This window comes from Delphinus delphis, chromosome 6 (genome assembly GCF_949987515.2).
Source record: "Delphinus delphis chromosome 6, mDelDel1.2, whole genome shotgun sequence".
In the NCBI taxonomy this organism is placed as follows: domain Eukaryota; kingdom Metazoa; phylum Chordata; class Mammalia; order Artiodactyla; family Delphinidae; genus Delphinus; species Delphinus delphis.
The window spans coordinates 12,501,190-12,525,722 of NC_082688.1; the positions used below are offsets into that span (position 1 = coordinate 12,501,190).

Here is a 24,533-nt window from a genome sequence, read left to right on the forward strand (position 1 = left end):
GCGGGGCTCCAGCGGCAGGGCAGCCGCAGCCGCAGCTGGAGGGGGAGGAGGACGAGGAGGAGGGAGAGGAGGAGGGAGAGGAGGAGGGAGAGGAGGAGAAGAAGGAGGGGGCGGGGGCCTCTCCAAGTTTGTCGGGACCTTCTTCCGAGACCGCGGCGGAGGCAGCCAGGGAGGCCAGGGCTGCGTACCGGCCGGGGCTCGGGGCGGGGGCGGGGGCTGCGGCTGGGACCGGGCCCGGGGCGGCGGGGCCGGCGCCTCCGCTCTCCTCCAGCTCCTGCTTCAGCCTTTGCTCCCGCTGCGGCCGTGGCCCCCCTTGGCGCGGCTCTCCGCGCTGCGCGTCCGCTGAGCCCGCCGCTCCCCTGCCCATGTACTGGAAGCATGAGAACGCCGCCCCGGCGCTGCCCGAGGGCTGCCGGCTGCCGGCCGAGGGCGGCCCCGCCACCGACCAGGTGAGCGAGCGAGAGAGCGAGTGGGTGAGTTGTCCGGGCCGGGGTCGGACAGGGGCCGAGACCCAGCCGGGCCGGGCCGGGTGGCGGGCGGCCGCAGAGCGGAGGGGTGCCGGGGTGCGCTCGGGAGTGTGTGTATGTGAGTGTGTGAGCATGCAGGAGCGCGAGGGGGGGTCGCGGAAAGCGGGAACACATTATGCAAATTTTGAAGGAATTTCTCAAAAAGCGATTTAGCAGAGACACAGGCGAATCAAGAGGAGGCGAGGCGGGTATTGTCCGTCTGAATAGGCGCTGATAGCGCCAATGCGCCGGGGGTTGTTCGGGCGCAAGGCTGAGAATCTCGGCGCGGGGCCGGTCCCGGGCGCTCCGAGGGGCTGGAGGGTGCTTTTTCCCCTTCTTGGACGTCTCCGTTTTCTCTTTTTGGTCCCGTTTCGGCCCCGATCTAGCCCCTATTTTGCTCTGGGTTTCCCTCCGACTGGCCCGCGAAAGGCGCCTGAATCCGAGTCGGTATCGCCGCACCGATTTCGCCGCGCGCGCGGGGTGGACGGGCTGGTGCTCCCAACGCTCCCGGTTTTATTTTCCTCAAGCGCCCACCCCCCATCTCTTTCTTTTCTTTCTTTCTCTCTTTTCTCCTTTTTGCATTTTGTGTCGAGAGGAGGAGAAGGGAGCGAGGAAGGGGGTGGGTGGAGGGAGAAAAAATTCGATTTTTAATTACTACCATTAAAAAATCAAATTTGCAATTCTTTGGGCGGCCTGATGGATCTCACTGATTGACAGTTGGAATTGACACTCTGGCTACCTCTTATCTTGGGCATTCACGACAATTTCTAATTGCAGGTAGTTTGTATGTGCGCGCGTGTTTTTTTTCCCCCTCAGAGGCTTGTATTGCAAGGGAACTAAGCGATTACTTCAAGAGCCACGGGTTAAGTGCAGGGAGAGGGGGAGAGAGAGGGAAAAAATCCAATCCAAATTCAAATTGCTTCATTAGAGAGACACCGCTTTTGTGGGGAAGGGCTTTAAATGCCCACTACAAAGTTAGGACTCATTGTTCCGCGCCGGTTTATATAACAGGCGCGGGGAGGCGCTGGGCTCAGGCTGCGCGGAGCCAGTTCTGCAGCCGCCGCCGCCTGCGTTCCCTCCCCCCTCCCCCAGGTGATGGCCCAGCCAGGGTCCGGCTGCAAAGCGACCACCCGCTGCCTTGAAGGGACCGCGCCGCCCGCCATGGTGAGTTCGTTCGGCCCTGCTTTCGGTCCCCGGTCTCCCGGCGGCCGGGCCCTGGGGAGCTGACCCGGCTTTCCGGCCCCGAACAGCTGCCCGTGCGCTGGGGGACTGCCGGAGGGCGCCGCCCCTCTCTGAGCCTCGGTTTTCTGGCCGGGAATGTGAGCTTTGACCGCTCCTGGCACCTAGGAAGCGCGTGCTAAAAGTTGGAGCCGTCCTGTCCTCTCCAGTAGGCCCTTCCATTCCTGTCCTGTAGCCCGCGGCTTGTCGTTTCGGGGGCATTTCGTTGTTAGTTGGTTCGCTGAGGCCCCAGATTTGTCTCCGAGGCAGCAGCAACGCTGGGCACCTGGCTTAGCCCTCAGCTCAGAGCGCGGCTCTCCCTCTTTCCCCACTGCAGGCTCAGTCGGACGCTGAGGCCCTGGCAGGCCCTCTGGACAAGGACGAGGGTCGGGCCTCTCCCTGTACGCCCAGCACGCCATCTGTCTGCTCACCGCCCTCTGCCGCCTCCTCCGTGCCGTCTGCCGGCAAGAACATCTGCTCCAGCTGCGGCCTCGAGATCCTGGACCGATATCTGCTCAAGGTGAGACAGGGGCGGAGTGTTGCGTGTGTTGGCGGGGTGTGGGTTGCAACCCAGAGGACTGTAGGGAAACGATGCCGGCGCCAGGTCCACTAAATTCGAAACCTGGCTCATCCCTGCCTGACTGCGTGGCTTCGGGCAAATCGTAGCGTCTCTCTGCGTTCCCGGGTTCCTGTCTGAAAAATGGGCAGAGTTGATTTCTACCTCCCTGAGTCTGTGTTACAGAAGAAAACTGGTGGAAGTCCCATGAACCTTCAGAGCTCTGGCGTATCTGTCTGCAAATGGGGCCGGGGAGGCTGGGGCCGGGCGTGAAAAGAGGCCCGCGCTGAGCCGCCCCCCATCTCCACCCCCTCCCCAGGTCAACAACCTCATCTGGCACGTGCGGTGCCTCGAGTGCTCCGTGTGTCGCACGTCGCTGAGGCAGCAGAACAGCTGCTACATCAAGAACAAGGAAATCTTCTGCAAGATGGACTACTTCAGGTAGGCTGCGGCCGCTGGGCCAGCAATGTCGCCGCAGGCAGGCCACCGGCGCGCGGAGGCCGCCTTTGCGACGCGCTGTCTCTGGCTCCGGAGCCCCCGTGTCCCGAATGCTCTGGCGCGCCGCGAGGGCCCAGCCCACCGGCTCTCAGCGCCACGAACCAGGAGCTCCAGGCCGAGCGCGGGTGCCAGCACAGGTTCGGGCCGCTGATCCGCCTCCGGTTGCTGTGGCCCACTCGGGTTTGGTCGCGTCTCTGGCTCGGTCTCGGATCCTGCCCGAGTCTCAGGCTCAAGTTCCGACTTCCAGCGCGTTGGTCGAGCTCTGATGTCCCCGTCTTGCCCCGATCCGCTCGTATCCCAGCCGACCTGGCTGCATCTCCGGTGCGCTCCGGCTCTGGGTTCCAACCCTACTCCTACTCCAGCCAAGCCGGCGTCTCTCCCGGGCAGGACCCTGAGCTGGGCTCCAGACTCTTGCCCTGGCTCTGGTCTCGGCTTTTACCCCGGCCGGGTTCGAGGCTGGATTCGAGTCTGGTCCGTCCCCAAGCACTAGCCTCGCATCGGTCTCGGATCCGAACCCATATTCAAGCTCATCGATCTAACTCCCGACCTCGGTCTCCGGCTCCGCCTCAACTCAGACCCCGGCATCGCTCGAGTATAGTGTTTCGAGTCTGGGTTCTGCCTGCATCCCAGGTGCCTGTTCCAGTCCCAGCTCCGTCGTCGTTTCGGGCCCCGGCTTCAGCCTCTCTGGGGTCTAGGCTCTGACTTTGGGCCGCCGGCACAGGAAGGGGGAGTCGGGCGCCGTAGCCAGGGCCCCGAGTAGGATCACCCTGGGCTGCGCTCTCTGTGCCGCGGTGCCGCGTCCCCGCCGCTCAGCTCTCAACAGCAGCCCGGCTAGTCCTCCCGCCGCTTCTCCGTCGCTTGCGCCTGGCTTCTCACCGCGCAGCTCGGGCCTGACCCGGTCACGGGGTCGAGGTCACTGCGAGGTCAGAGGAGCAGCGGCTGCCGGCTCGATCCCGGCGGGAAGCGTGAAGCAGGCCTGAAGCCCGTCCAGCGGGCCTACGGAGTCCAAAGAGAGCAGAGTGAGATTGGTTCCTGGGCCGCACGCCTGTTCCCAAGGGCTTTCTCAGGAAGTGGAGAAAGCTACTCCCCTATAACCACCACCACCCCCTTCCCCAGTCCGCCGACATCCTTCCCATCCTTGCCTCGGGAGACGTCATGGCTTCAGTCTCCCTGGGAAGACCCCAGCCCCAGAAAGATCCCCTGAGTCAGGGGATGCAGTAGAAGGCAGTGCCGCCCCCTTCCCCGGCATTGAGTCTCTGGGAACTTGGAAAGAGAGGACCTTGAATCTAGGAAGAAGCTAGCAGCATTGGGGGCTGGGGTACTCTAAGGAAACCTTAGGAAGCCTGGTTCGAAAAAACGGACTCTTCCTGGTGCATGGCTGTGAGTGGCAGTGCAGCTGGGGTATGCATGGGGAGGGGCAGCTCTGCCAGGTGGCCTGGGACTCATGGGACTCAAGGATGCTTGTGTGTCTGTCTTGTCCGGATCTGTGCAGTGGCGCTGGGGGAATGTGTCACTGAGCAGGGTGAGGGGTGTGTGGACAGCGTAGGTGTTCCTTTACAACAAGCATTTGTCTTTTAGTTTATGTGTGAGTGTAGAGAGTGTGTGGCTGTGTGAATGTCGGGACCGTGTGTGTGTGCGCGTGTGCACGTGTGTGTGTGTGTATGTGTTGTGCAAGGTGGTCAGGACAAGTTCACATCTGGACTGGGATCTGGAGGTGAGCAGGTGAGGGTTCTGAAATCCCTTCATTCCCCATACCGCCACACAGCCCTCCTCTGAGGGGGCATTTCTGCTTACAGCCTTAACCCAGGCATTGGGGGCTCAACGGTGTGAGGTGAATGTGGATTTGTGGATGTGGATGTGGGCTGTGGTGTGTGTGTGTATGTGAGAGCGGGCTTATCATTGTGTGGTGTGTAACCAGAGTGTGATGTCTCCCCTCCACTGTCCCATCTGACACTTAGCTGGCCAGGGCAGGAGAGGGAGGTTAGGGTCCCTGTGTAGCCAGTGCCCTACTCTAGGCCTGACTCCAGTTGGTAAAAAAAAAAAAGAAAAGAAAAAGAAAAACAAGCCAGCTACTCTTTCAGGGCTCCTTGGGTTCATCAGTTATCCAGGGACATGGCTGAGGCCTGGGAAACCCAGCAGGCCTCTTCTCGTAGAGTAACGCAGGCCTGGCCCCCTCTCCTTGCTGTCCTGGTGGGGACAGACCTGCCACCCTGTGAGCCACATGTCCTTGCTGCAGCTCCAGCCCCAGCTCATGCCCAGGCTGGACCAAGCCCCCGTGGTTGACGTGCTTTCCTAGACCTTCAAGGCTTAGTCAAAACTCAGATCCTGATCTCACTGTTCAGCACCTCACCGGCTGTGGAGTCCCCCTTCCCACTGCGGTGGGGTGGGGAATGGGATGTCCAGCTGTTGTGGAGACACAGAGACCAGGCTCCACCAGGCCAGCCCTGATCACTGTGTGACCTTGGGCAAATCCCTGCATCTTTCTGTCCTCAGTGTCCTCCGACCAGGGTTATCTCTCTGGGCTGCCAAGGAGGCCAGTGAAGGGAGGAAGGCTCAGCAGAGGCTCCCTAAAGTGTAGGTGCTACGGATGTCACCACTGTCACCATTGGTGACAGGATTCCAGACATAATCCCCTAATGGCATTTCCTCAGGCAGTCTGGGGAGCCAGGATGGGGATGGGCCATTTCTGGGCTGCAGGTTCTGAACGCTAATCCTTTTCCAGCAGTGACAAGAGCCCCCAAAGCAAAACTAAAACAGATTTTTGGTTAAGAAAATGGAGAGAATAAAAGCTCACATTCCTTGGGATGAGAGAAGAATTGTGGCTCTTCTGATCATTTCTCCCCCAGCCAGGTCTCCCTGCAGGCATAACTCATCCCTGGCAGCCCCACCTGTAACAAAAATAATAAAACCCACAGAAAGGGAGAGAAAAAAGCAGGCGGAGCGCCAGGCGGGGACTACTGAGTGCCCCGCGTGGCAGCCCAGGCTCTGGGCGGCTGCTGTGAAGGAACCCCTCCTGGAGAGAGCAGGAATGGGAGCACGGGAGACAGAGCCCCTCTCTAGAGCTGGGGCTCAGGAAAGGGCTGAGCGCTCAGATCCTCTAGCCCTCTGTTTCCTGAAGCCCAAGGTCGAGAGTCTGATGGGAAGTGGACTGGAGCGCTCACCCCAAAGAGAGGCCAAGATCTCTGGACAGGATGCAGGGAGGGAGGAAGTGGCCAAGACCCCCTGGAGGGGGCACTGGTAGCTTCCGAGGTCCTCTGGCTCTGGTCTTATTCCCCAGGGAAACGTTTCCTCTCAGTTCTATCCCCTATCTTGCTCCTCCTTGACACTGGCCTGTAGACCCCTCTTCCATCTCCTTTGGCAGAGCTGGCAGCGTTGGGGACTCAGGAAGCTAGAAGTTAGGAAGGCACTCCAAGCTCATCGGGGCAGGAGGCTGCAGAGCCTGGGTGGGGAGGTGGTCCAGGGGTCCAATGCTGCTCCTGGCTTTGCATTGTTGGAAGGGATTGGTTTTCCACTGGCTGTGTGTCCTCAGTGTGAGGTCGCTGGACCTCTCTGCCTCAGTTTCTCCATTTGCCATCCAAAGAGGGACCTCACCAGCCTTTGTGGCTTCAACCAGATTCCCACCTCCCCTAACCCCCTGAGTCCTAGCAGAAAAAAAAAAAAAAAAACTACCACCAAGAAAATGTGTATTGCTTTTAATTTCTTCACTTTTTTGGGTTTAAGACTGTTTTTTATTTTCTTCCAAGAAGTGAAAAAAAAAAAAAGTCCTGGGGGTAAAATAGCGTTCCTTTCTGGGGCATTCATGTCTCCACTGCCCTCAGCAATCAAAACCCCAGACAGCTTCCTCCTGCCCACCAACCTGTGGCTGCCGCCCCCCAAAGGCAGGCACGGACTGGTCTGCAGTGCCCTTCAAGCTCCTGGCCTCCTGAAGCGTCTTGCCTATTGTAGAGTGGGGGAGGTGATGTCCTGAGAGAGTGGAAAGTGCTGTGCCCCGGGTCCCACCAGCGAGAGAGTGGAAGAAGGGACCAGACAGGGACGAGGACACTGTCAGGAGACCTTACGGAGCTCTTCTCTAAGCCAGGAGCTGTGTTAACCCTTTACATCTCATTGTTTTATGTCATTGACTCCTCAGATTCCCCCTGTGAGTAGGCTACTGTCATAATCCCTACATTATAGGAGGGGAAACTGAGGCCCTGAGTGGTGAGGTCACACAGCTAATAAGCGGCAGAACTGCGATAAGCCCCGGGGCTGCCTGACTCACCATTCCTGGGTCTAGATACTCAATACTTTTCTTTTATAGCTGAGACATGTCAGCAGGTGCAAGGGCCCCACCCTGTGCAAGGTGGGGCCCATGCAATGGCAAAGGCCACCTCCCCCCACCCACCCCCCACCCCGTGGCCCTAGGGCTCCCACAGGGAGCACCTGCTGTGCTGTGTGACTCTCCATGGTGGGCCCTGGGAGTACTAGGGCTGGAGTGAAGTGACCTCAGAGTCCCAGTGACTGGAGCAACTTTGCCAGGATCGGGTCACCAGGGTCTCTAGCCCTCTTGCCTCCTGACCATGGGAGTGGGGAGTAACGGGTTAACTGCTTCTCCTTGTGTTTATGCGGGTGGGGTTCAGAGAGTGCCCCGGGCTGGGCCTGGGAGGGGCCCTACCTACTGCTGTCCCCAGCTTGGCACGAGACACTTAGGACAAGCCCGCAGCCTTCTTTCCCTCCTTCTGCCCCGAACCCACGCTCAGACCTCGGACTCCAGCGGGAGAACCCCACCCCCTCCCCCGGAGCTAGGGTACCCCGGGAGGTTCAGAGCTGGGAAGCCGCCCCCCACCGCGGCAGAGAGCAGCTCAGCGTCCGCCAGCTGTTGGGGGACAGATGTTGGGGGAGCTGAGAGAGGCGTTCGGGGAGGGGCCTTGCGCTGGGACCTCCGAGGAGTGGGCCGTTTTAACCTCTTAGTTGCTGGTTCTGTTGTTTCTGGCTGCTTCTCCGAATGGTTTGCCGGGAAGGGGAGGAGCAGAAGGAATAGGAAGGACTCCACCTCTGATCCCCCCAGTTTGCTTGATAGACTCGCTCTAAGGCCCTCAAGCGAGCGTCCCGAACGCAAAACAAGGGAAGCCTGGTTTGAGTGGCACCGCCTTGGCTCCCTAGCTTCTTAATTAACATTGCCCTTCCCACTCTGAGCTTCGGTTTCCTCATGCAGAAAAGGGGTAGCTTAGTAATGGGCAGGGGTCGCAGTGAAATTCCGATGGGCTCTTTCGTTGAGGCTCATTCGCCCAACCAATGACTTCCGAGCTCTTACTCGGTATCCAGGATAGGTAGGCCGGGAGAGCGAGCCTGACTTGGTCAGTGGCGCACAGCTCCCTCTGCGGAGCCACTAGCACCCAGATGTCTCCGTTCCCTGCTCCGGGGAGATTGGGCAAGGCGGTGCGCGTGGCCCACTCCGCTCCTTCCAGCAGTTGCCAGGATGCGCAGCCTCCGTCCAACATCTCTCCATCCTCAAAGCGTCTTTGTGCTTTGAGCCTTTGCCCCGTGGCGCGCGCGGGGACCCAGGGAGGGGCGCGCACAAGACTGGGGGTGGCGGGCGATGGCCGAGCCCCCTAATCGCTTTGGCGCTCCCTTCGCAGCTCCCGAACACCCCTTTCTTGAAGTTTCGTTGTCTCCGCCGCCGATTTCGCTGCTTCCGGAATCCGGCGGCTCGGGCCTCGCAGCCCGCCTGGGAAGGAGTCTGTCGGTTTGTCAGAGCCTGGATCTGTAAGCCTCCTCGTGCCCCTTGTTTGTGCCACTGACCCCTTCCCCGGGTGGGGGACACGCTTCAGGAGCGGCCCGAAAACTGCAAAACGACCCCCCAACTCCATCCAAGGATCCAGCGGGAGGATGATTTCGTTGACTGGGCGGAGACACGGCGAGCGCAGGGAGCTCCTAGAGCTGGGGACAGCTCCTGGCATTTAGGGTGACACGCGGAGGGTGAGAAACTTTCTGACAGGTCGCTAGCGGCTCCCGCCTCAGAGCAAGGGGATGAGGGCACTGTGAGCCGCCAGCGTAGGCGCAGAACGCGCCCGGGCGTCGGGGCTCGTGGAGCGGGAAGATCAGGGATGCGCGGGAAGTCTTGGATGCGTCTTGGCCGAGAACGAGGCATCCCGCAGAGCCAAGCGCCGGGATCCGAGATGTTACACTCTGGCTCAGCGCACTGATCCCGGAACACGACAGGCTGGAGACGCAACGGCTCCTGCCGGCCTCTGAGGGCCCGGACCTTCGCCTCCCGGCCCTTTCAACTCCCTGGGAACGCACTCCCAGCTTACCGGACCCTGAGGGTTCCAATGCCTTGCGCGCGGGAGTTTCCAGGTCCCAAGGCCCGGAGTGGGGATTGCGACTTGGTCAGACCAGGCCCCTTTCCTTTTCATACACCGGGATTCAACTCTACGCATCTCCCGTCCGGCTGCTTTCGCAGGTTCTAGGGGTTCTTTTTGCACTTCGGAGGGGACCTCAACCCCTGCCCCACACTCCGTGTGGTCTTGGCGAAGTCACTTGTCCACCCTGAACCTCCGATTCCACGTGTGCAAATTGGGTGCCAGAGTCCCCATTTCACGTGGTTGCGGCGAGGGGGATGCAAAGAAAGTGTTGCGCCCCAGGACGCTGGAGCGCAGCGAGGGTTCTGCACCCGGCTGGCCCTTCTTCCTCCCTTCAGAGGCCCGGAAGTTCTCCCAATCCTGAGCCGGACCTCGGAATTTGGGGTCGGCCCCTCGGCGGGAGGAGGCTCCGGTGGGCAAAGCGGTTTCCTCTCCTTTTTACTGAGAGATTGGGAACGGAGACGGCGGGCTGTGCCGGGGAAGCCGAATTTCCGGGGTCGGGAACCACTTCTGTTTGGGAGGCAATTGACCGAACCCGCAAAGGTGCGCAGCGCTGCCTGAGCGAACCGCGCCGCCCGCCGACAGGGTCCCCTAGGGCTCCTTGTCTGACAGAGCGGCATGGCACTGGGGGTACTTCTAGAGCTGGGGCTGGCAGAGGCCTCCGCTCTGCTGCACTCAGTTCAACCCGAGACCGTTTATTCAACCGGCAGTTGCTTGCATTTGCCAAGGCAGGCGAGGCTGTAACCAGGGCGCATTTGCTGGGCTGGTTCCTCCACGCACTCAAAGGCATTTCCGAGTGCTCTTTTGGGTGGAAATGTGCCTCTGGGGACACAGAGGCAAATCTTCTAGCTCCTCTCCCAGGAATACCAGGGGTGGAAGGGAGAGCCAAGAAACCTGACATTAACAAACCGGTGTGATCATTGCTGAGAAGGTGGTGCTGGGAGCCGTGGGACTGGGGGTGTGGGGGGAGGGTGGGAAGAGGGAACAGCCTGTGCGAAGGCCTGGGGTGGGAAAGTGCTTCAGAGGGGGCCATAAGACCTGGAACCAACCTTCCACTGTAGCTGACTGGGGCTCATGCTTGAGTGTAGGGTGAGGGATCTTGGGGAAGGTTAGGGAGGAGAGGAGCCAGAGAGGATGTGGTCTGTTGAGCTTTGTAAACTCCCAAGGATCTTGGACCAGATCCTGAGGGTAGAGTGGAGCCACCAGAGGATTTTAAGCAGGGCAGCGGACAGGGTAAAGTGTGCCTGCTGGAAACTTCCCTGTAGCCACTACGTGGAGGATGGGTGTGGAGACTGGCAGCGAGGGGCGCATGGTGGGAGCCTGGTTTAGGAGGGTGGTGGTGGCGGTGGCGAGGAGGAGATGGGTCCCAGAGATACTTAGGAAAGGGAACCAGCAGCGCCTGATGATTGGTTGGATGGGGGATGGAGGAGAGGGAGGAGTGTATGATTTAGGTGTCTAAGCTTGAGAGGCTGGATGGGTGAAAGCACCATTCCCTGAAACAGTGGAAACTGAGGCTCAGAGGGTCCGGACAGGGTCACAGAGTGAGTCATTCACTTCAAGAACAAATTCTCCCTGGTGCTCTGGGGACAGGCCTTGGGCTGACTTCTGGGACAGGGCAAATCAGACTGCTGCTTCCTGGAGGGGCTCCCAGTCTGGTGGTGGAGGCAGCCACACCCAAATAGCCACACCACAAAGGGGGAGGGAGAAGGGGAAGAAGCAGAATCAAGGAAGGCTTAAGGGAGAGTGGGGCATTTGATCTGGGCTTTTTTGTCTTGTTAGAATGACACAGGACTCCAGAGTCTGGGACTAGCTGGTTACTTAATAGACTACAAAGCACTAAACAAATAGCCGTAGCTGCTGTTGTCACCTAGTTCAGCTCAGGGCAAGGAAAATGAGAACTCAGAGAGGTTAAACAACGTGCCCAGGGTCACAAAGCTAGTAAGGGCATATCTGTCTATGCTTCCAAGAAACTCTGAGCTTCTCTACAGCTGGGTTACAGTTTATTCACCTCTGGAGTCATACTGGCTAGGAGTTCTCTCCTTGCAAGCTGTGTGACCTTGTGCAAGTTACTTTACCTCTCTGGTCCCCGTTTTCCTCATCTGCAAAATGAAGATTACTTGGGACGATCAGCATAAAACACTTAGAATCTTGCTGGGCAAGTGGTTAAGTGCTCATAAATCTGCCTATATTATTACTACTATTAAGTTTTCCCTAACACTTATATTTTAATGAGCAGGTTAATACTATATACAAATGTTAAGTGATCATTGAAGAAAATTTGGAAAACTCAGAAAAGCACCAGGAAGAAAATAAAAACCACCTACCAGCTTGCCTTCTAGGTGGGACTTGGCTGCAGGGGGTGGTGAATCCAGGCAAAGGGAAATGCACGCGTGAAGGCCCTCAGGAACCTGGGCACGGCCGGGCCACTAGGATTTGGATGGCCTGTCTGAGCCTCGCCACCCCCTCCCCTTCGCCCCCCACCCCCACCCCGTGTCCTTCAGCCGATTTGGGACCAAGTGCGCAAGGTGCGGCCGACAGATCTACGCCAGCGACTGGGTCCGGCGGGCACGCGGCAATGCCTACCACCTGGCCTGCTTCGCTTGCTTCTCGTGCAAGCGCCAGCTGTCCACGGGCGAGGAGTTTGGCCTGGTCGAGGAGAAGGTGCTCTGCCGCATCCACTACGACACCATGATTGAGAATCTCAAGAGGGCCGCCGAGAACGGTACCCAACCCGCCCCGCCCCGCCCTGAAACTGGCCGCCCCTCGGCTCCCCAGCCTTCTCTGACCACCCCCCCCAGCACCCCAGGGACTGCCCACACTTCGCTAGAGCCAGTTGCCCCCTTTATCACCTGCAGGCAGCATGGGGGTGGGGCTGCACACAGATCTGGCCGCTTCTGGCTCCACCATTTGTTTGAAAGTTGGAAGTCACAGCCGGTCCTTGCAAATTATGTTTCCTAATCTGTAAAATGGGGCTGATGGTAGGACACCTCAAAGCTAGATGAGCCGATGTGCTGTGAAGCCGAGAGGCGCTCAGTGAACCCTAGAGATGATTCTCATAATGGGGCAGCCTAGTCCACCTTTGGACAGCTCTGGTTGGCCTGGAGGCTCATCCCCTCCAGTTTCCTGGAACCAGGCTTGGGCCCGTCTGCAAGAGATGAAGTGACCCTCTTCTCCCAACTCCCACCGCAGCAGCTACAGGCCAGAGATTTGGGGGTGGGGTTTTCATCCTGGACTGTAAGGACAGAGGCCTTTGAGTCTGGAGACCCAAGCTTCAGGTTTGCTTCTGGCGTGTTGTGCTGACATACAAAGTTTCCTTTTCTCTCTGGGCCTCAGTCTCCCTAGTTTCAAGATGGATATTGGACTAGAAAGATCCCTAAATCTCTTCTGGCTCTGATACTGTGATTTCCCAAGACACTTAGGCTCAGGGACAGGGTCCAGGTCTTCCTGGGATCATGGGGGCTGAGTCATAAAGTGTCTGCCCCGTCCCCAGTGCCTCTGAGGAGGAACTAGTCTAGACGTCCCCAGAGTGTTCTTGGCCATGGCCACAGCAGAGCCATCACTTTCTCCAGCCAGGATCAGGGCTGAGTGGGTCTAGGTGGGGAGCAAGTGAAGCTGGGGTGCTCTGAAGTTACCTGCAAGTAACTGGGCAAGTCAGTTGTGGAGCTGGGATGGAAGGCCAGGCGTTAGAGGTTCCCCCACACCATGGCTCAGGAGTGACTCCAGGCTCCTTCCATACCTGGACCAACCAGGACTACCCCTAGTCACAACCTTGCCGATTACACTCCAGCTCTCACAGTCAGGCCTGACTCCAGACTCCTACCACGCAGGGAACCTGAAGGCTTATGGTCTCAGGACTCCTTTACTGAGCAGCCCTCAGTTTTGGCTACTGGTTTACTTTTTAATCTTAAACACACACATGCCCATTATAGAAAATTAAGAAAAGATGGTTAAGCAAAAAGAAGAAAATAAAGACCACTTCGAATGCCACCACCCCTCATATTTTAGTGTCTATCTTCCCAGATTTCGTTCTATGTCTGTATGTTGGAGTGTTTGTTTAGTGTTTTTCCTAATTAAAAAAATTATGAACAGTGGTGGAATTCCTGGAGATTTTTATTTTCTTCTTTGTGCTTACCTGAATTTTCTGAGGTTTTGGCAAGGAGCATCTTATTACCTTTGCATTGCAAAAAATGAGGTACTAAAAACTAAAATGGGGATACATTTAGTGTGATTATAAAAGTAATGTAAATGGAAAGAGAATAACTAACGTATACTCCAGTTAACAAAGTTAAACCTTAGAGAAATAAGGTGATGAGACACGTGATTGTTGAAAAAACTTCAAAAGTTGCAGAAACATTGAAAGTAGAGTCCTCATAATTGCACTCCCTCCTGCGAACACTTTGGTGTATATCCTTCCAACCTTTTTTGCTCCCATCTGTTTTTACAAAATTAGGATCACAGTTCTGTAACCTGCCTGCTTCCCATCTCCGCCAGCCCTTGGTTTCCCCAGTTTATCAAGGAGGGAGCCCGATTTGGGGCGCTAGAGTCAGCCAGCTGTCAGAATACCAGTCGAAAGGTCCAGAGCTGGGATTTTCTTCTCTCTGAACCTCAGTTTCCTCCGCTGTAACACGAGGATAATGTCGCCCGTGCTCAGGGCTGTGAGACATAAAGGGCACACCGAAAGAGAAGCGTCTGGTACTGAGCAGACGCTCAGAAGTGGAAGCCCCTTCCCCAAAGACTGAGCTCAGGGACTAGGACCCTGGGATCCCCCCTCCCAGCCCACTCCGCTCCCGACACTTCCAGGGACCAGCTCCCCCCACCCCCGTCCTTTCCAGGCTGCCACTAGAAGAGATGGGGACGCGTGGTCAGCCACTTCTGTCGCCCTCAGGGAACGGCCTCACGCTGGAGGGGGCAGTGCCCTCGGAACAGGACAGTCAGCCCAAGCCGGCCAAGCGCGCGCGGACATCCTTCACCGCCGAGCAGTTGCAGGTACCTTGGCGGGCCGCGAGTGGCCGGGTGTGGGCCGGGCCTCGGAGTGGGCGGGGCTGAACGGGCCTCCTGACTCCGCCCCTCTGCCCGACCCGCGGGTGGCGGGGAGGGGCTGTAGCTGTCTGGGGCGTGGCCTCCGGGCCGGAGCCTCTGATTGGGCCGGGGCCTTGGCGACCTCGGCGGGCTCGTGCCTCACCGCCCCGCGGCGCCTGGCAGGTTATGCAGGCGCAGTTCGCGCAGGACAACAACCCCGACGCGCAGACGCTGCAGAAGCTTGCGGACATGACGGGCCTCAGCCGAAGGGTCATCCAGGTGGGGCCGGGGGTGGGCGGGGCCTTCGGGTCTGGGGCGGGGCCTAGGGACCTTGGGGGTGGGCCCTCGAGCGCGTAGCTGGGCTGCGGAGCTGCGGGTTCGGGGCGCACGTGGCCGCCCTTCCTGAGTTGGCGACGAGGCAGTCCCTCCTGGGGTCCCCCGGCGGTGCGTCCGACTCTCTTCCGCGAGGCTGAGGCTGCTGAGGCTGTCGTTCCAGGTGTGGTTTCAAAACTGCCGGGCGCGTCATAAAAAGCACACACCACAGCATCCCGTGCCGCCCTCCGGGGCGCCGCCGTCCCGCCTCCCCTCCGCCCTGTCCGACGACATCCACTACTCCCCGTTCAGCAGCCCCGAGCGGGCTCGCATGGTCACCCTGCACGGCTACATTGAGAGTAAGTGACCGCCACAGCCTGGTCGCCCGGCCTGTGGGAGAGGGGGGTGTAGATGAGCGCTCGTGGGCGGCGGAGGCATGGGGAGCCTCGTGCGTGCAGACGAGGGTTCCGCAGTCCCTCGGACCTAGTGGTTGTGGAGAGGAGTTAAGTGCCCCGGCTCTGCCTTAGAGGGGCTCGACCCTTAGTAGAGGCAAGCCATTAAGCCGTTCAAAAAATATTGGTACTTTCCAAACATCCACTCGGTGCCAGGCCCCGGGGACTAGGGAGAGAACAAGATGGCTAAAGTCCTGTCCTGGGGAGCCTGGGTTCTGGTGGGAGAGACATGGAACAATACGAGATAGATGAGCGTGTGGTGTTAATTGTGGTGATTCCTGTAGTCAAGATGCTGGCTGGGAGTGTCTGGAGATGTTGCCTATCAGTGGGCTGAGACCAGAAGGATAGGTTGGAATTAGTGAGACACAAGGAGTGGGGAAATAGGGCTGCAGGCAGCAGAGGAACCGAATGCAGGCAGAAAGCGTGGCATGGGTGCGTTTGGGGTTGCAGAAGAAAGCCAGGGTGGCAGGAGTACCCAAGGTTGTGAGGCCGTGGGCAATTCACCTGACCTCTTTGAACCTCAGTTTCCTCATCTGTAAACTGGGACATTAATAATGCCTACTTCACAGGGTTATGAGGATCCACTCATGTGTTCAGTTAATATTTTTTGAGTGCCTTCTGTGCCTTCTGGGATACAACTGAAAACACAACAGACCAAAGCCTGTGTGCTCCCAAGGCTCACGCTGCAGGACGGGAGAGTGGGGAGAGAGAATAAACGAATAAAGGATGGAGGGCAGGCATGTCAGTGGGGACTGAGCACAGTGGTGGAGAGGGGGTGGCAGGTTGTGGTGGAGTGACCTTCGAGCAGGAACCTGGGGGAAAGAGAGAGAGTAGGCTTGTGCATTTCTGGGGGATGGACATTCAGTGAATCTGCTGTTGAGCAGGTGCTTATCACAGATTTTCTTTCCCTTTGAGGTTGTTTCTATTGATTGTTTCCTCAAAGCTGGGCATGACCAGAAATGTAGCAGTGATGACAACATACCCACAAACTCAAACCCTCCCTCTCTGGCTCCAAGGGAAAGAGAAGGGAGGTCAGGGAGAGCACAGCTGTGTCCTGAGTCCCTGCCATGTGCCAGGCACTGTCCTACCACATGTTTCTAAACATCACCATCCCATTGTACAGATGAGGAAACCAAGGGCCAACAGTAAGTTAGTGGGAGCCAGGTTCTTTAATGATTGAATGTGGGCTTTAGCATCAGACTGTGGGGCTTCGGATCCCGTCCCTGTCACTTACTAGCTGTGTGACATTGGGTAAGCTTCTTAGCATCCCTGAATTCCAGTTTCCTCATCTGTAAAAAATGAGGACAGTAAGAATCCAAGCCCTTTAAAAAAACGGAAAGAATACGTATCTCAAAGCAGTGTTGCGAGCATCAAATGAGATCATTGACTTAACGTCCTCAGCATTTAGTAAGTGCTGGATGAGTACTAGCTGCCCTTGTGGTGGTGGCAGTGGCTCTGGTTGGTGGAGCTGAGAGTGTAGAGCCCTGCTCACCGCGCCAGGCTGTCAGTTGCAAACAGTGTCTCTTTGTTCTGTTGCATTTCTGAACCATCTGCTTAGTAGGAGGGACTTTTTTCCCCCTTTCTTTTTGAAACAATGACATGTTGAGGCTGCAGAGAGCCCATTGTTGATCTAGTTCATCTGTTAAAGGAGCCAAGGACCAGGGGCTCTCTAGGTACCAGGAGTCTGGGCCACCAGCCGGCACTTGCTGTGGAGTTGGTAATGGATCTAGGTGGCCCCGTGGAGAGTGGGGCCATGGCCTCCGGAGCTGTGCCAGGACTCTGCCCACACAGTTTGTCGGCCAAGTCTAGAACTGTCTTGGACGTCTAGAGAAGGGGCTGAGGTAACCTTTCCTTTTCCCCTTAAGGCGAACCCAGCTCAGGGCAGGAGGCATCAAGGGTGTTTGGACCTGCTGCCTCTTGCTGCATGACTGAAGGTCACCCTAGCACTCTTCTTCGCCGTTTACTAAATTCACAGGTTCCTGAGTTTCCCGGAGACTTCAAACTTGGAATATGATAAAAAAGCTTTGGAATCAGATTCCAGAAATGTGCACACACACACAGTTTCCCATGTAATCTCAGGCTGTTTGTGGACCCCTAAAACCCCCCAGGTTAAGAATCCCCCATCTTATACAACCACCGTATTCTACAAACGAGGGAACTGGGGCTCAGAAAGGAACAGTGACTTGTCCTAAGTTACATATCAATTGTAAGTCTCTGTACAGAGCTCTTTCGCCTCTGACCAAAGAGGATGAAGTGCAGAGAAGAGCAAGGCCATAGACTTCTCCACTGTAGTGGTAAAGAGGCTGAAGCATGAGAGATTTGGGTCAGACATAAGGATGGACTCCCCCCACCCCCGCCACCGCCATTTTAGGTGTTGTACAGAGACCCATTCAACAGATTAGATGCCATGCCTCATTCTAGATCCTGGAAATCCACAAAGATCTAGAATCTAGAAAACAGACAAAAATTCCTGCCCTCATTGGCGCTTGCATTATAGCTGGCAAAGACAGATAATATCAAATAAAAAATAAAAATACACAGTAAGTCAGATGATGGTAAGTGCTAAAGAGGAAAAATAAAGCTGAGAAGGATGACAGGGAGGGTAGGGTTGGCGTTGGGTTGCAGTTGTAAATGGATGGTCAGGGAGAGCATCATAAAGAAGGTGACATATGAGTGCAGAGTCCTCTAGGGTGTGGGCGTAAAGCCTTGGTGATTCTTGGGAGATAAGAAGGTACAGTGCAGCAAGGGAGGATTCTAATGGATGGGGTACAGCCTTGCGTGTAGGAGGTGTTCTGTACATATTCGTTTCTTTTTCTTTTTTTACTTTTTTAATTTCAATATTGATTCACAATGTTGTGTTAATTTCTGCTGTACAGCAAAGTGATTCAGTTATATATATATGTGTATATATGTACATATATATGTGTATATATATATATATATATATATATATACATACACACATTCTTTTTTTTATATTGTTTTCCATTATGATTTGTCAGAGAATGTTGAATACAATTCCCTGTGCTATACAGTAGGACCTTGCTGTTTATCCATTCTATATATAACAGTTAGCATCTGCTAACCCCAAATTCCCACTCCACCTCTCTCCCACCCAGCCCCCCTTGGCAACCACAAGTCCGTTCTCAATGTCTATGAATGTGTTTCTGTTGCACAAAAGTTCATTTGTGTGATATTTTAGATTCCACATATAAGTGATATCATATGGTATTTGTCTTTCTCTTTCTGACTTACTTTACTTAGTATGATAATCTCTAGGCCCATCCATGTTGCTGCAAATGGCGTTATTTCGTTCTTTTTTATGGCTGAGTGGTGTTCCATTGTTTATATGTACCACATCTTCTTTACCCATTCATCGGTCGATGGACATTTAGGTAGTTTCCATGTCTTGGCTAATGTGAATAGCGCTGCTATGAACATAGGGGTGCCTGTCCATACTCATTTTTGAGTTTATTTATCAGTGAGCTAGACAGTTATCGTGTAACACTTTATAGCTCATAAAGAATTTCACGTAGAAAAATGGTACCCTATTGAAATTTTGCCCAGGACCACCCAGCTGGTAAGTGGCAGAGGTGAAACTGGCCCCAGGGCTCCAGCCTACCGAGCCTGGGGCTGGTGGGATCCTGCATGGAGGCTGGGGGATGGGCTCCAAGGCATCCTCTCGTCCACAGGTCAGGTACAGTGTGGGCAGGTGCACTGCCGGCTGCCTTACACCGCGCCCCCCGTCCACCTCAAAGCCGATATGGATGGGCCACTCTCCAACCGGGGTGAGAAGGTAAACGGAGCTGGGTTGGGTTGGGTGGGTCAGAGCCACCTTGCCAGGAATGGCTTCCTGGCAGGATTCTCATCGCTGAGCAGGCACCATGCCACTTTGTGGCAGACCCTCTGCCCAGACACTCAGGCCCCCACTGTGCCCCCGAGGTAGTAGTCCCCCAAGCAGGCGCCAGTGTGTTCGGTGCGCATGGCCAGCCTCCTCGCAGCGCGCCCGCCCATGGCTGGCCTTCTCTTTTTCAGATTTGTGGATTTAGTTACTTTGCTCAAACTTGGCGGTCCCGAGGAGGCCTTATATCACACACCACCCCGCCTCCCACCACCTCACGGGTTTCTCCTACTTCCTCCTTTGTATTCCTGTCTGTTGGGAGTGAATATCCCGAGCTGGTGGGGCCCGGGGACAGCAGGCCAGCCAGTGATCGTGGTCAACTGGTAAGGCCTCCTTTGTGGAACCCGATCTCTAGTTGTCTCAAGCATTAGGACTGGACACCCAGAAAGGTGCTTGGACATCGCTCAGTCCAGTGGCTTGAAAGCTTTGTTTTAAGCCCGGGAACCCGTTTGTTTACTCTTTTCCATAACACAAGATGCAGATGAAAGGGGGTGGAGCTGCTCTGGGTGAAACTGCGGAGTGAGTAGGGCCCTCACCTCCGGCTCAGCTCCCAGACACTTCCCAGCGAGCCTTGAAAGCCACTGCTCTCAGACACCCTCTCATTTTAGAGACGGGGAAATTGAGGCCCAGGTGGCTCAAGGTCACAGAGCCTGAATGAGAACTTGTGCCTTGGTTCGTTCACTCATTCAGCCGACATTCACTATGTACTGACTGTGCCCGCGAGCCCCGAGTCAGTTGCCAGGAGCACAGAGATGAGGAAGGCATAGTCCCTGCCCTCGAGGAGGCCAACAGTTACACCAAAGGGTGATCAAACTGTGACGCAGAGGCCAAGGGAGCTGGGGGGTGGGGCGCAGCTCGGGAGAGACACAGGAAGGCTTCCTGGACGCAGGCACGTCTGAACCTCAGAGTTCAGCCGGGAAGGCATGAGCCGCCACGGCTCTCAGGCAACCCAGAGCAATTCAGTGCTGCTGGCACACAGGCTTGGGAGGAAACAGAGTGAGAGGCGGGGGCCTTGGGCTGCCAGGTGAAGGCGTGGGGACCGTGGTGGGCCCTGGAGGCCTCTTTTAGAAGCATCACTATAGTGGTCCTCGGAGAGGCAGGGAGCCCCAGGAATCATTGGGTGTGCTGGGCCACGGAGGCAGGGCCAGGCCTTCGGGCTGAGTGCAGTCTTCATGTGCCGCAGCATCATTTGGGCAGCGTGTAGAGATGCAGATTCCCCAGCCTCGCCCCTAGAGAGCTGGTGGGGAGTTCTGGGACGGGACCCCGCGATCTGCGGGTGTAATACCCAGCCCCAGTGATTTTGGCAGGCAGACAGGCGTGGGACTACTCCTCCAGGACAGCCCCTCTTACTCTGCCTCCTAATTAAACACCTGCTGTGTGCTGGGCTCTGTGCTGGGCTCTGTGCTGGGTACCGTGGGGAAAGTAGATGGTGCGGAGGTACGGACAGCCCAGTAGGAGCAGTAGGTTTATAAGTAAATGGTAGTACATCTTCAGCCCCACATCCCGCAGACCCCAGTGGCGGGTGAGCACGCCCCAGGAACGTCCCCTCCGAGATAGTCATACAGGAAGAGCTGCTTTTGGTTGAAGCACTTTACACGTGTTGTCTGATGCCACCCAGTCACCCTGTGGATATGAGGATGGCATCGTCACGGTAAAGATGAGGAAACAGAGGCTCAGAGAGGTGACACAATTTGTCCGGGGATGCAGCACGTCTGTCAGACTCTGAAGTCCGCCTGGTTCAGTAGTGACCTCCTTCTGTGCCGCACTTTACAGTTTACACAGCGCTCTCTCTGACCTCGCCCTTCACTGTCTCCCTAGGAGGATGACTATGGTTGATGCCATTTCATAACTGCAGAAACTGGGTCTCAGTCAGAGCAGCAGCTTGCCCAGGGTCACACAGTGAGCGTGGGTACAGCTGGCCTCCATCCTAGGACTGCCTGCCTCGGAGCTGCCCCCGTCCTGTGGGAGAGAGTTTGTCCTGTCAGACCTGGCACCGGGACTGCAGAGGCGAGCTGGCGTGGTCCCTGTCCTCAGGGAGGGGGTGGGTGGCTTAGAGCAGGAGGCAGGCAGCCACATCCCAGCTTGACAGGGCAGTTGCGGTGAGGGATGCACGTGGCCTTCGAGGATTCAGAAGAGGGAGTGGCCAGCTCTCGGGAAGAAGCAGGGGACACGAGGAGCCCGTGCGAGGCAAGGAGGCTTGGAGGGACCTGGATTTGAGGGATGGTGGGGGGTTTAGTGCGGCTGAGGCCTTGGGTGGGGTGGGAGCTGACAGGCGGTCACATAATGAAGGCCTTGCACCTTCAAGCAAGGGGCCTGGGAGCGGCTATTATCTGGAGGGGAGAGGGGAGCCTTGCAACAGATTAGGGCTGGGCTCAGCTCTTGGAGTCGAGCCCTCGTCTCCTGGTTTCTCAGCTAAGCCTGTGGTTATGTCTGGTTCAGCCTGAAGGATGAGCCGGTCTGGGGTCTGGCAGCTTTGGTCGTGGAAGTTTTCTGGCCCCTGGGTTTGGCTGCTGAGCCAGAGTTTTTCTCTTGCTGGGCCATATCCCCAACTTCGTGTCCAGCGGCTCTGCAGAAAAATGTCTCCGCCTCCTCCATGACCTTCCGCCCTCTCACTGCCAGACCTTCCTGCCAGCGGCCAGGGACCTTTTCTGTCCACGTCTTGCCAGCCTGGCGGGCTGTGTGTATGGCCAGTCAGTGCAGAACGGCATGGGCTTTTTCTCCCAAGTCCCTCCGGGCCTGAGCCAGCCTAGTGAGGAGGAGACTCAGGGCCCCCTAGAGCAGCCCCCTGAACCCACTCATCAAGACCAGCACTGGCCTGGCCGGGAGAACAGCGCTGTGGGCATCTGGGGTAGCACCCTCCGCCTCCACCACATCATCATTTGGCCACACCTGCCTGTGAGCTTCCAGGACCACTTTTTTTTTTTTTTTTTCTCGTACGCGGGCCTTTCACTGTTGTGGCTTCTCCCATTGCGGAGCACAGGCTCGGGACGCGCAGGCTCAGCGGCCATGGCTCACGCGCCCAGCCACTCCGCGGCACGTGGGATCCTCCCAGACCGGGGCACGAACCCAAGTCCCCTGCATCGGCAGGCAGACTCTCAACCACTGCGCCACCAGGGAAGCCCCAGGACCACATTTATTCCCGGTCATGGGCCCAGATCCCACAGTTCAGAGCTTGGAAGGCTCTTAGAAATCAGGGCCCGGCCGTCATCGATCAGATGGAGAGACTGAGGCTTATGGAGGGGAAGCGTCTTTCAGAGTCACCCCTCTTGAGAGGGCTTCTGTTCGGAAGAGTCCAAAGTCAGGCAGACATCCCAGAGACCAGAGGGGAGCACGGCCCAAGGTGGGGTGAGTGGGCGAGGCCGTGTGATGTGGGCTCTGGAGTCAGGCAGACCGGACCCCAGCTCAGCCACCTTTTCTCTTTGAGACCTGGGAACACACCCACTGTGTGTCGGGCACCTGGCGTGTCTGAGCCACCTGCCCGTCGAGGTGTTTGGCTGCATGAAGGGCTTGGCCTGTTGCCTGGTGCTTGATAGGCACTGCGGGTAAATGTCAGGGTGGCCTGGAGAGGAAGAGGCAGTGGGTCTAATGAAGAGAGCTTGTTCTAGAGCCTAGGCCTGGGTTGCAGTGCTGGGTCCACCTCTTCCTGGCTGTGTGATTGCGGGCTCACTGATTTTCACCTCCCCAGCCTCAGCGGCCTCCCCTGTAAAGAGGAGATGGTGGTGGGACACCCTCGTGGGGCTGAGGTGAGGCTTCTGTGAAATCGTGCAAGTGTGCACTGTACCCAGTGCCGGGTACAGTGCCCAGGAGACACTTGCTGCTGCTCTTGGATTTCACCAGATCCTCCCCATTCTGAGAGAGAGGTGTTGTCATCCCCATTTTACAGATGAGGAAACAGGCTCAGAGAGGGGGAGTGAGTTGCCCAGGGCCCCGCAGCAAGTAAGTGTCTGCGCCAGGATTTGAACCTAGATGTGGGCCCTGGGCCCGCCTCCTTCTCCATGCCTTCGAGGACTTCTGGGGCGCTACCAGGCGGGGCAGGCCCTGGCTCAGCCCCCTCCCACGCCCTCCTCTTGCAGGTCATCCTTTTTCAGTACTAACGCTGCCGGCACTTCCGCATCTGAGCATGGGCGCCCGGCAGCTGCCCCTCAGCCGCTGAAATCCGGAGTCCGAGCCGCTGCCAGGGATCCACCCGCTCTGCCTCCACCCCTCATCCGCCATCCTGCCCACCACCAGCTGGGCCCCTGGGCCTGGCCTTCCCCTCTCCTGCCGAGAACCAGAACCCGCCAGGAGCACCGCGGAGCCCTCCTCCCTGAAGGCAGAGCTCCCTGAAATTTGGAGCCAGGGTGAAAACAACAGCCTGTGTTTCCCATTTAGACAGGAGTCGTCTTCAACTTAAGCTGATTACAATAGCAAAAGGCCGAATTGAATCGCACGACGCCAACAGCCTTCCAATTTACAGGTTTTCTTTCCTCCCATATTGGCCTTTATTTACTACTTCCTTGGAACCATCTCTGAATTCTGAATAGCGGACAACCCCCAATGTTATCCACTCTGTTGCTTTTGTTTGGAAAACTCTACAGTGTTTGTGGGATGTCCCCAAAGGAAAGCTATGTTCTAATTTTATCATTTCCATCTGTCTGGTTATGTCAAGTTAATTCAGAGAGAGAAGAGACACTGACCAACCCTGAGAGGCCCAATAGGGCACAGATGGAGGCCTGCCCAGACCAAGAGGCAGGGGGAAAAGCGGGGGCCGGGGGGAGGGGGCGGGGCAAGGACCCCCATGGGTTTGGAGGCCCAGGAGAAGGATGCGGCACACTGGGCTGGGAGAAGTACTAGCCATTTTAAGGAGAGGACAGAGGAAACTCGGGATGTGTGTCGGGGACCCTGCTTTCACCTAGTTATCCAGCATATGTGCAGGAGACATAGCAGAGGTGGTGTTTGATCTGTGTGGTGACATTTCTGAACGCTTGGACAAGTTAGAGTTGGGGACCCTTGTTGGCTACTTGACTCCTGATGGGGGTGCTTGGGCCACGTCTTCTTTGGGGGGACCTCTCATGGGGGAGCTGGGGAACAGAGCCCAGGGAAAGGGCAGAGCTTTCATTCTAGACCCACCTCTGAGTAGAAAGAGGGTGCCTGCTGCCTAGGTGAGTGTACTTCTGGGGTGCTACCAGGCGGGGCAGGCCCTGGCTCAGCCCCTGGCTCAGTAGAGAGAGGGTGCCTGCTGCCTAGGTGGTAGCACCCCAGGATTCTAGCTAGCACTTCTGGGCTTCCCCACCAACCCTGCCCAGAGCCAGTCCCACTCACTCCTGAGAACGCAGGCCAGACACAGCTGTGCTCACATCCACCCTGTCCCGCTGCAGCTCTTCCACCCCAAACAAAAGGGCTTGGGCTACACAAGACCATGATTTATGTTTTCAGGGGACCCCGTTTGTCCCAGGCTAATCCTGTAATTTTAGAATGACTTGGGTGTCCTGATGCATTTCCCACTAGAGGCTGCTAGTAAGCATGTTTCAGCCCAAGTCCTCCTTCCTGCTTTGATTAACCTGATATGTTGCTTTCGGAAGGAGACTCTAGGACAGGGAAAGCAAGTTCATGGTACCTAGGTGTCTGCTGCCCCGGTTTCACCCATGGCAGACATCGCTAATCGATCGCAGCACTCTCTATCTCGCCGAGTCTGGATAAGGGTTCGGAATCCACATGCTTGAAGTTGGCACTTAACGTGAAAAACGATATGCT

At 56.8% G+C, this 24,533-nt stretch overlaps 1 protein-coding gene across 3 annotated transcripts; it reads left to right on the plus strand.

The window, feature by feature from the left end:
• The first annotated feature begins 333 nt into the window (after positions 1–333).
• On the plus strand, positions 334–23,516 carry LHX6 (LIM homeobox 6). 3 transcript variants are annotated; one of them, XM_060013311.1, is made up of 10 exons: positions 334–449; positions 1,599–1,670; positions 2,062–2,244; positions 2,600–2,721; positions 11,618–11,838; positions 14,002–14,102; positions 14,319–14,414; positions 14,632–14,806; positions 18,592–18,695; positions 22,874–23,008. In XM_060013311.1, the coding sequence occupies exons 1-10, from the start codon at positions 366–368 to the stop codon at positions 22,892–22,894; spliced, it is 1,179 nt and encodes a 392-aa protein (XP_059869294.1). In that variant the 5' UTR covers positions 334–365; the 3' UTR covers positions 22,895–23,008. The 3 variants fall into 3 exon arrangements, with proteins under 3 accessions (XP_059869294.1, XP_059869295.1, XP_059869296.1); XM_060013312.1 differs by lacking the exon at positions 18,592–18,695 and having other exon boundaries at positions 22,874–23,516; XM_060013313.1 differs by lacking the exons at positions 334–449; positions 18,592–18,695 and adding an exon at positions 750–800 and having other exon boundaries at positions 22,874–23,516.
• Positions 23,517–24,533: the final 1,017 nt, after the last annotated feature.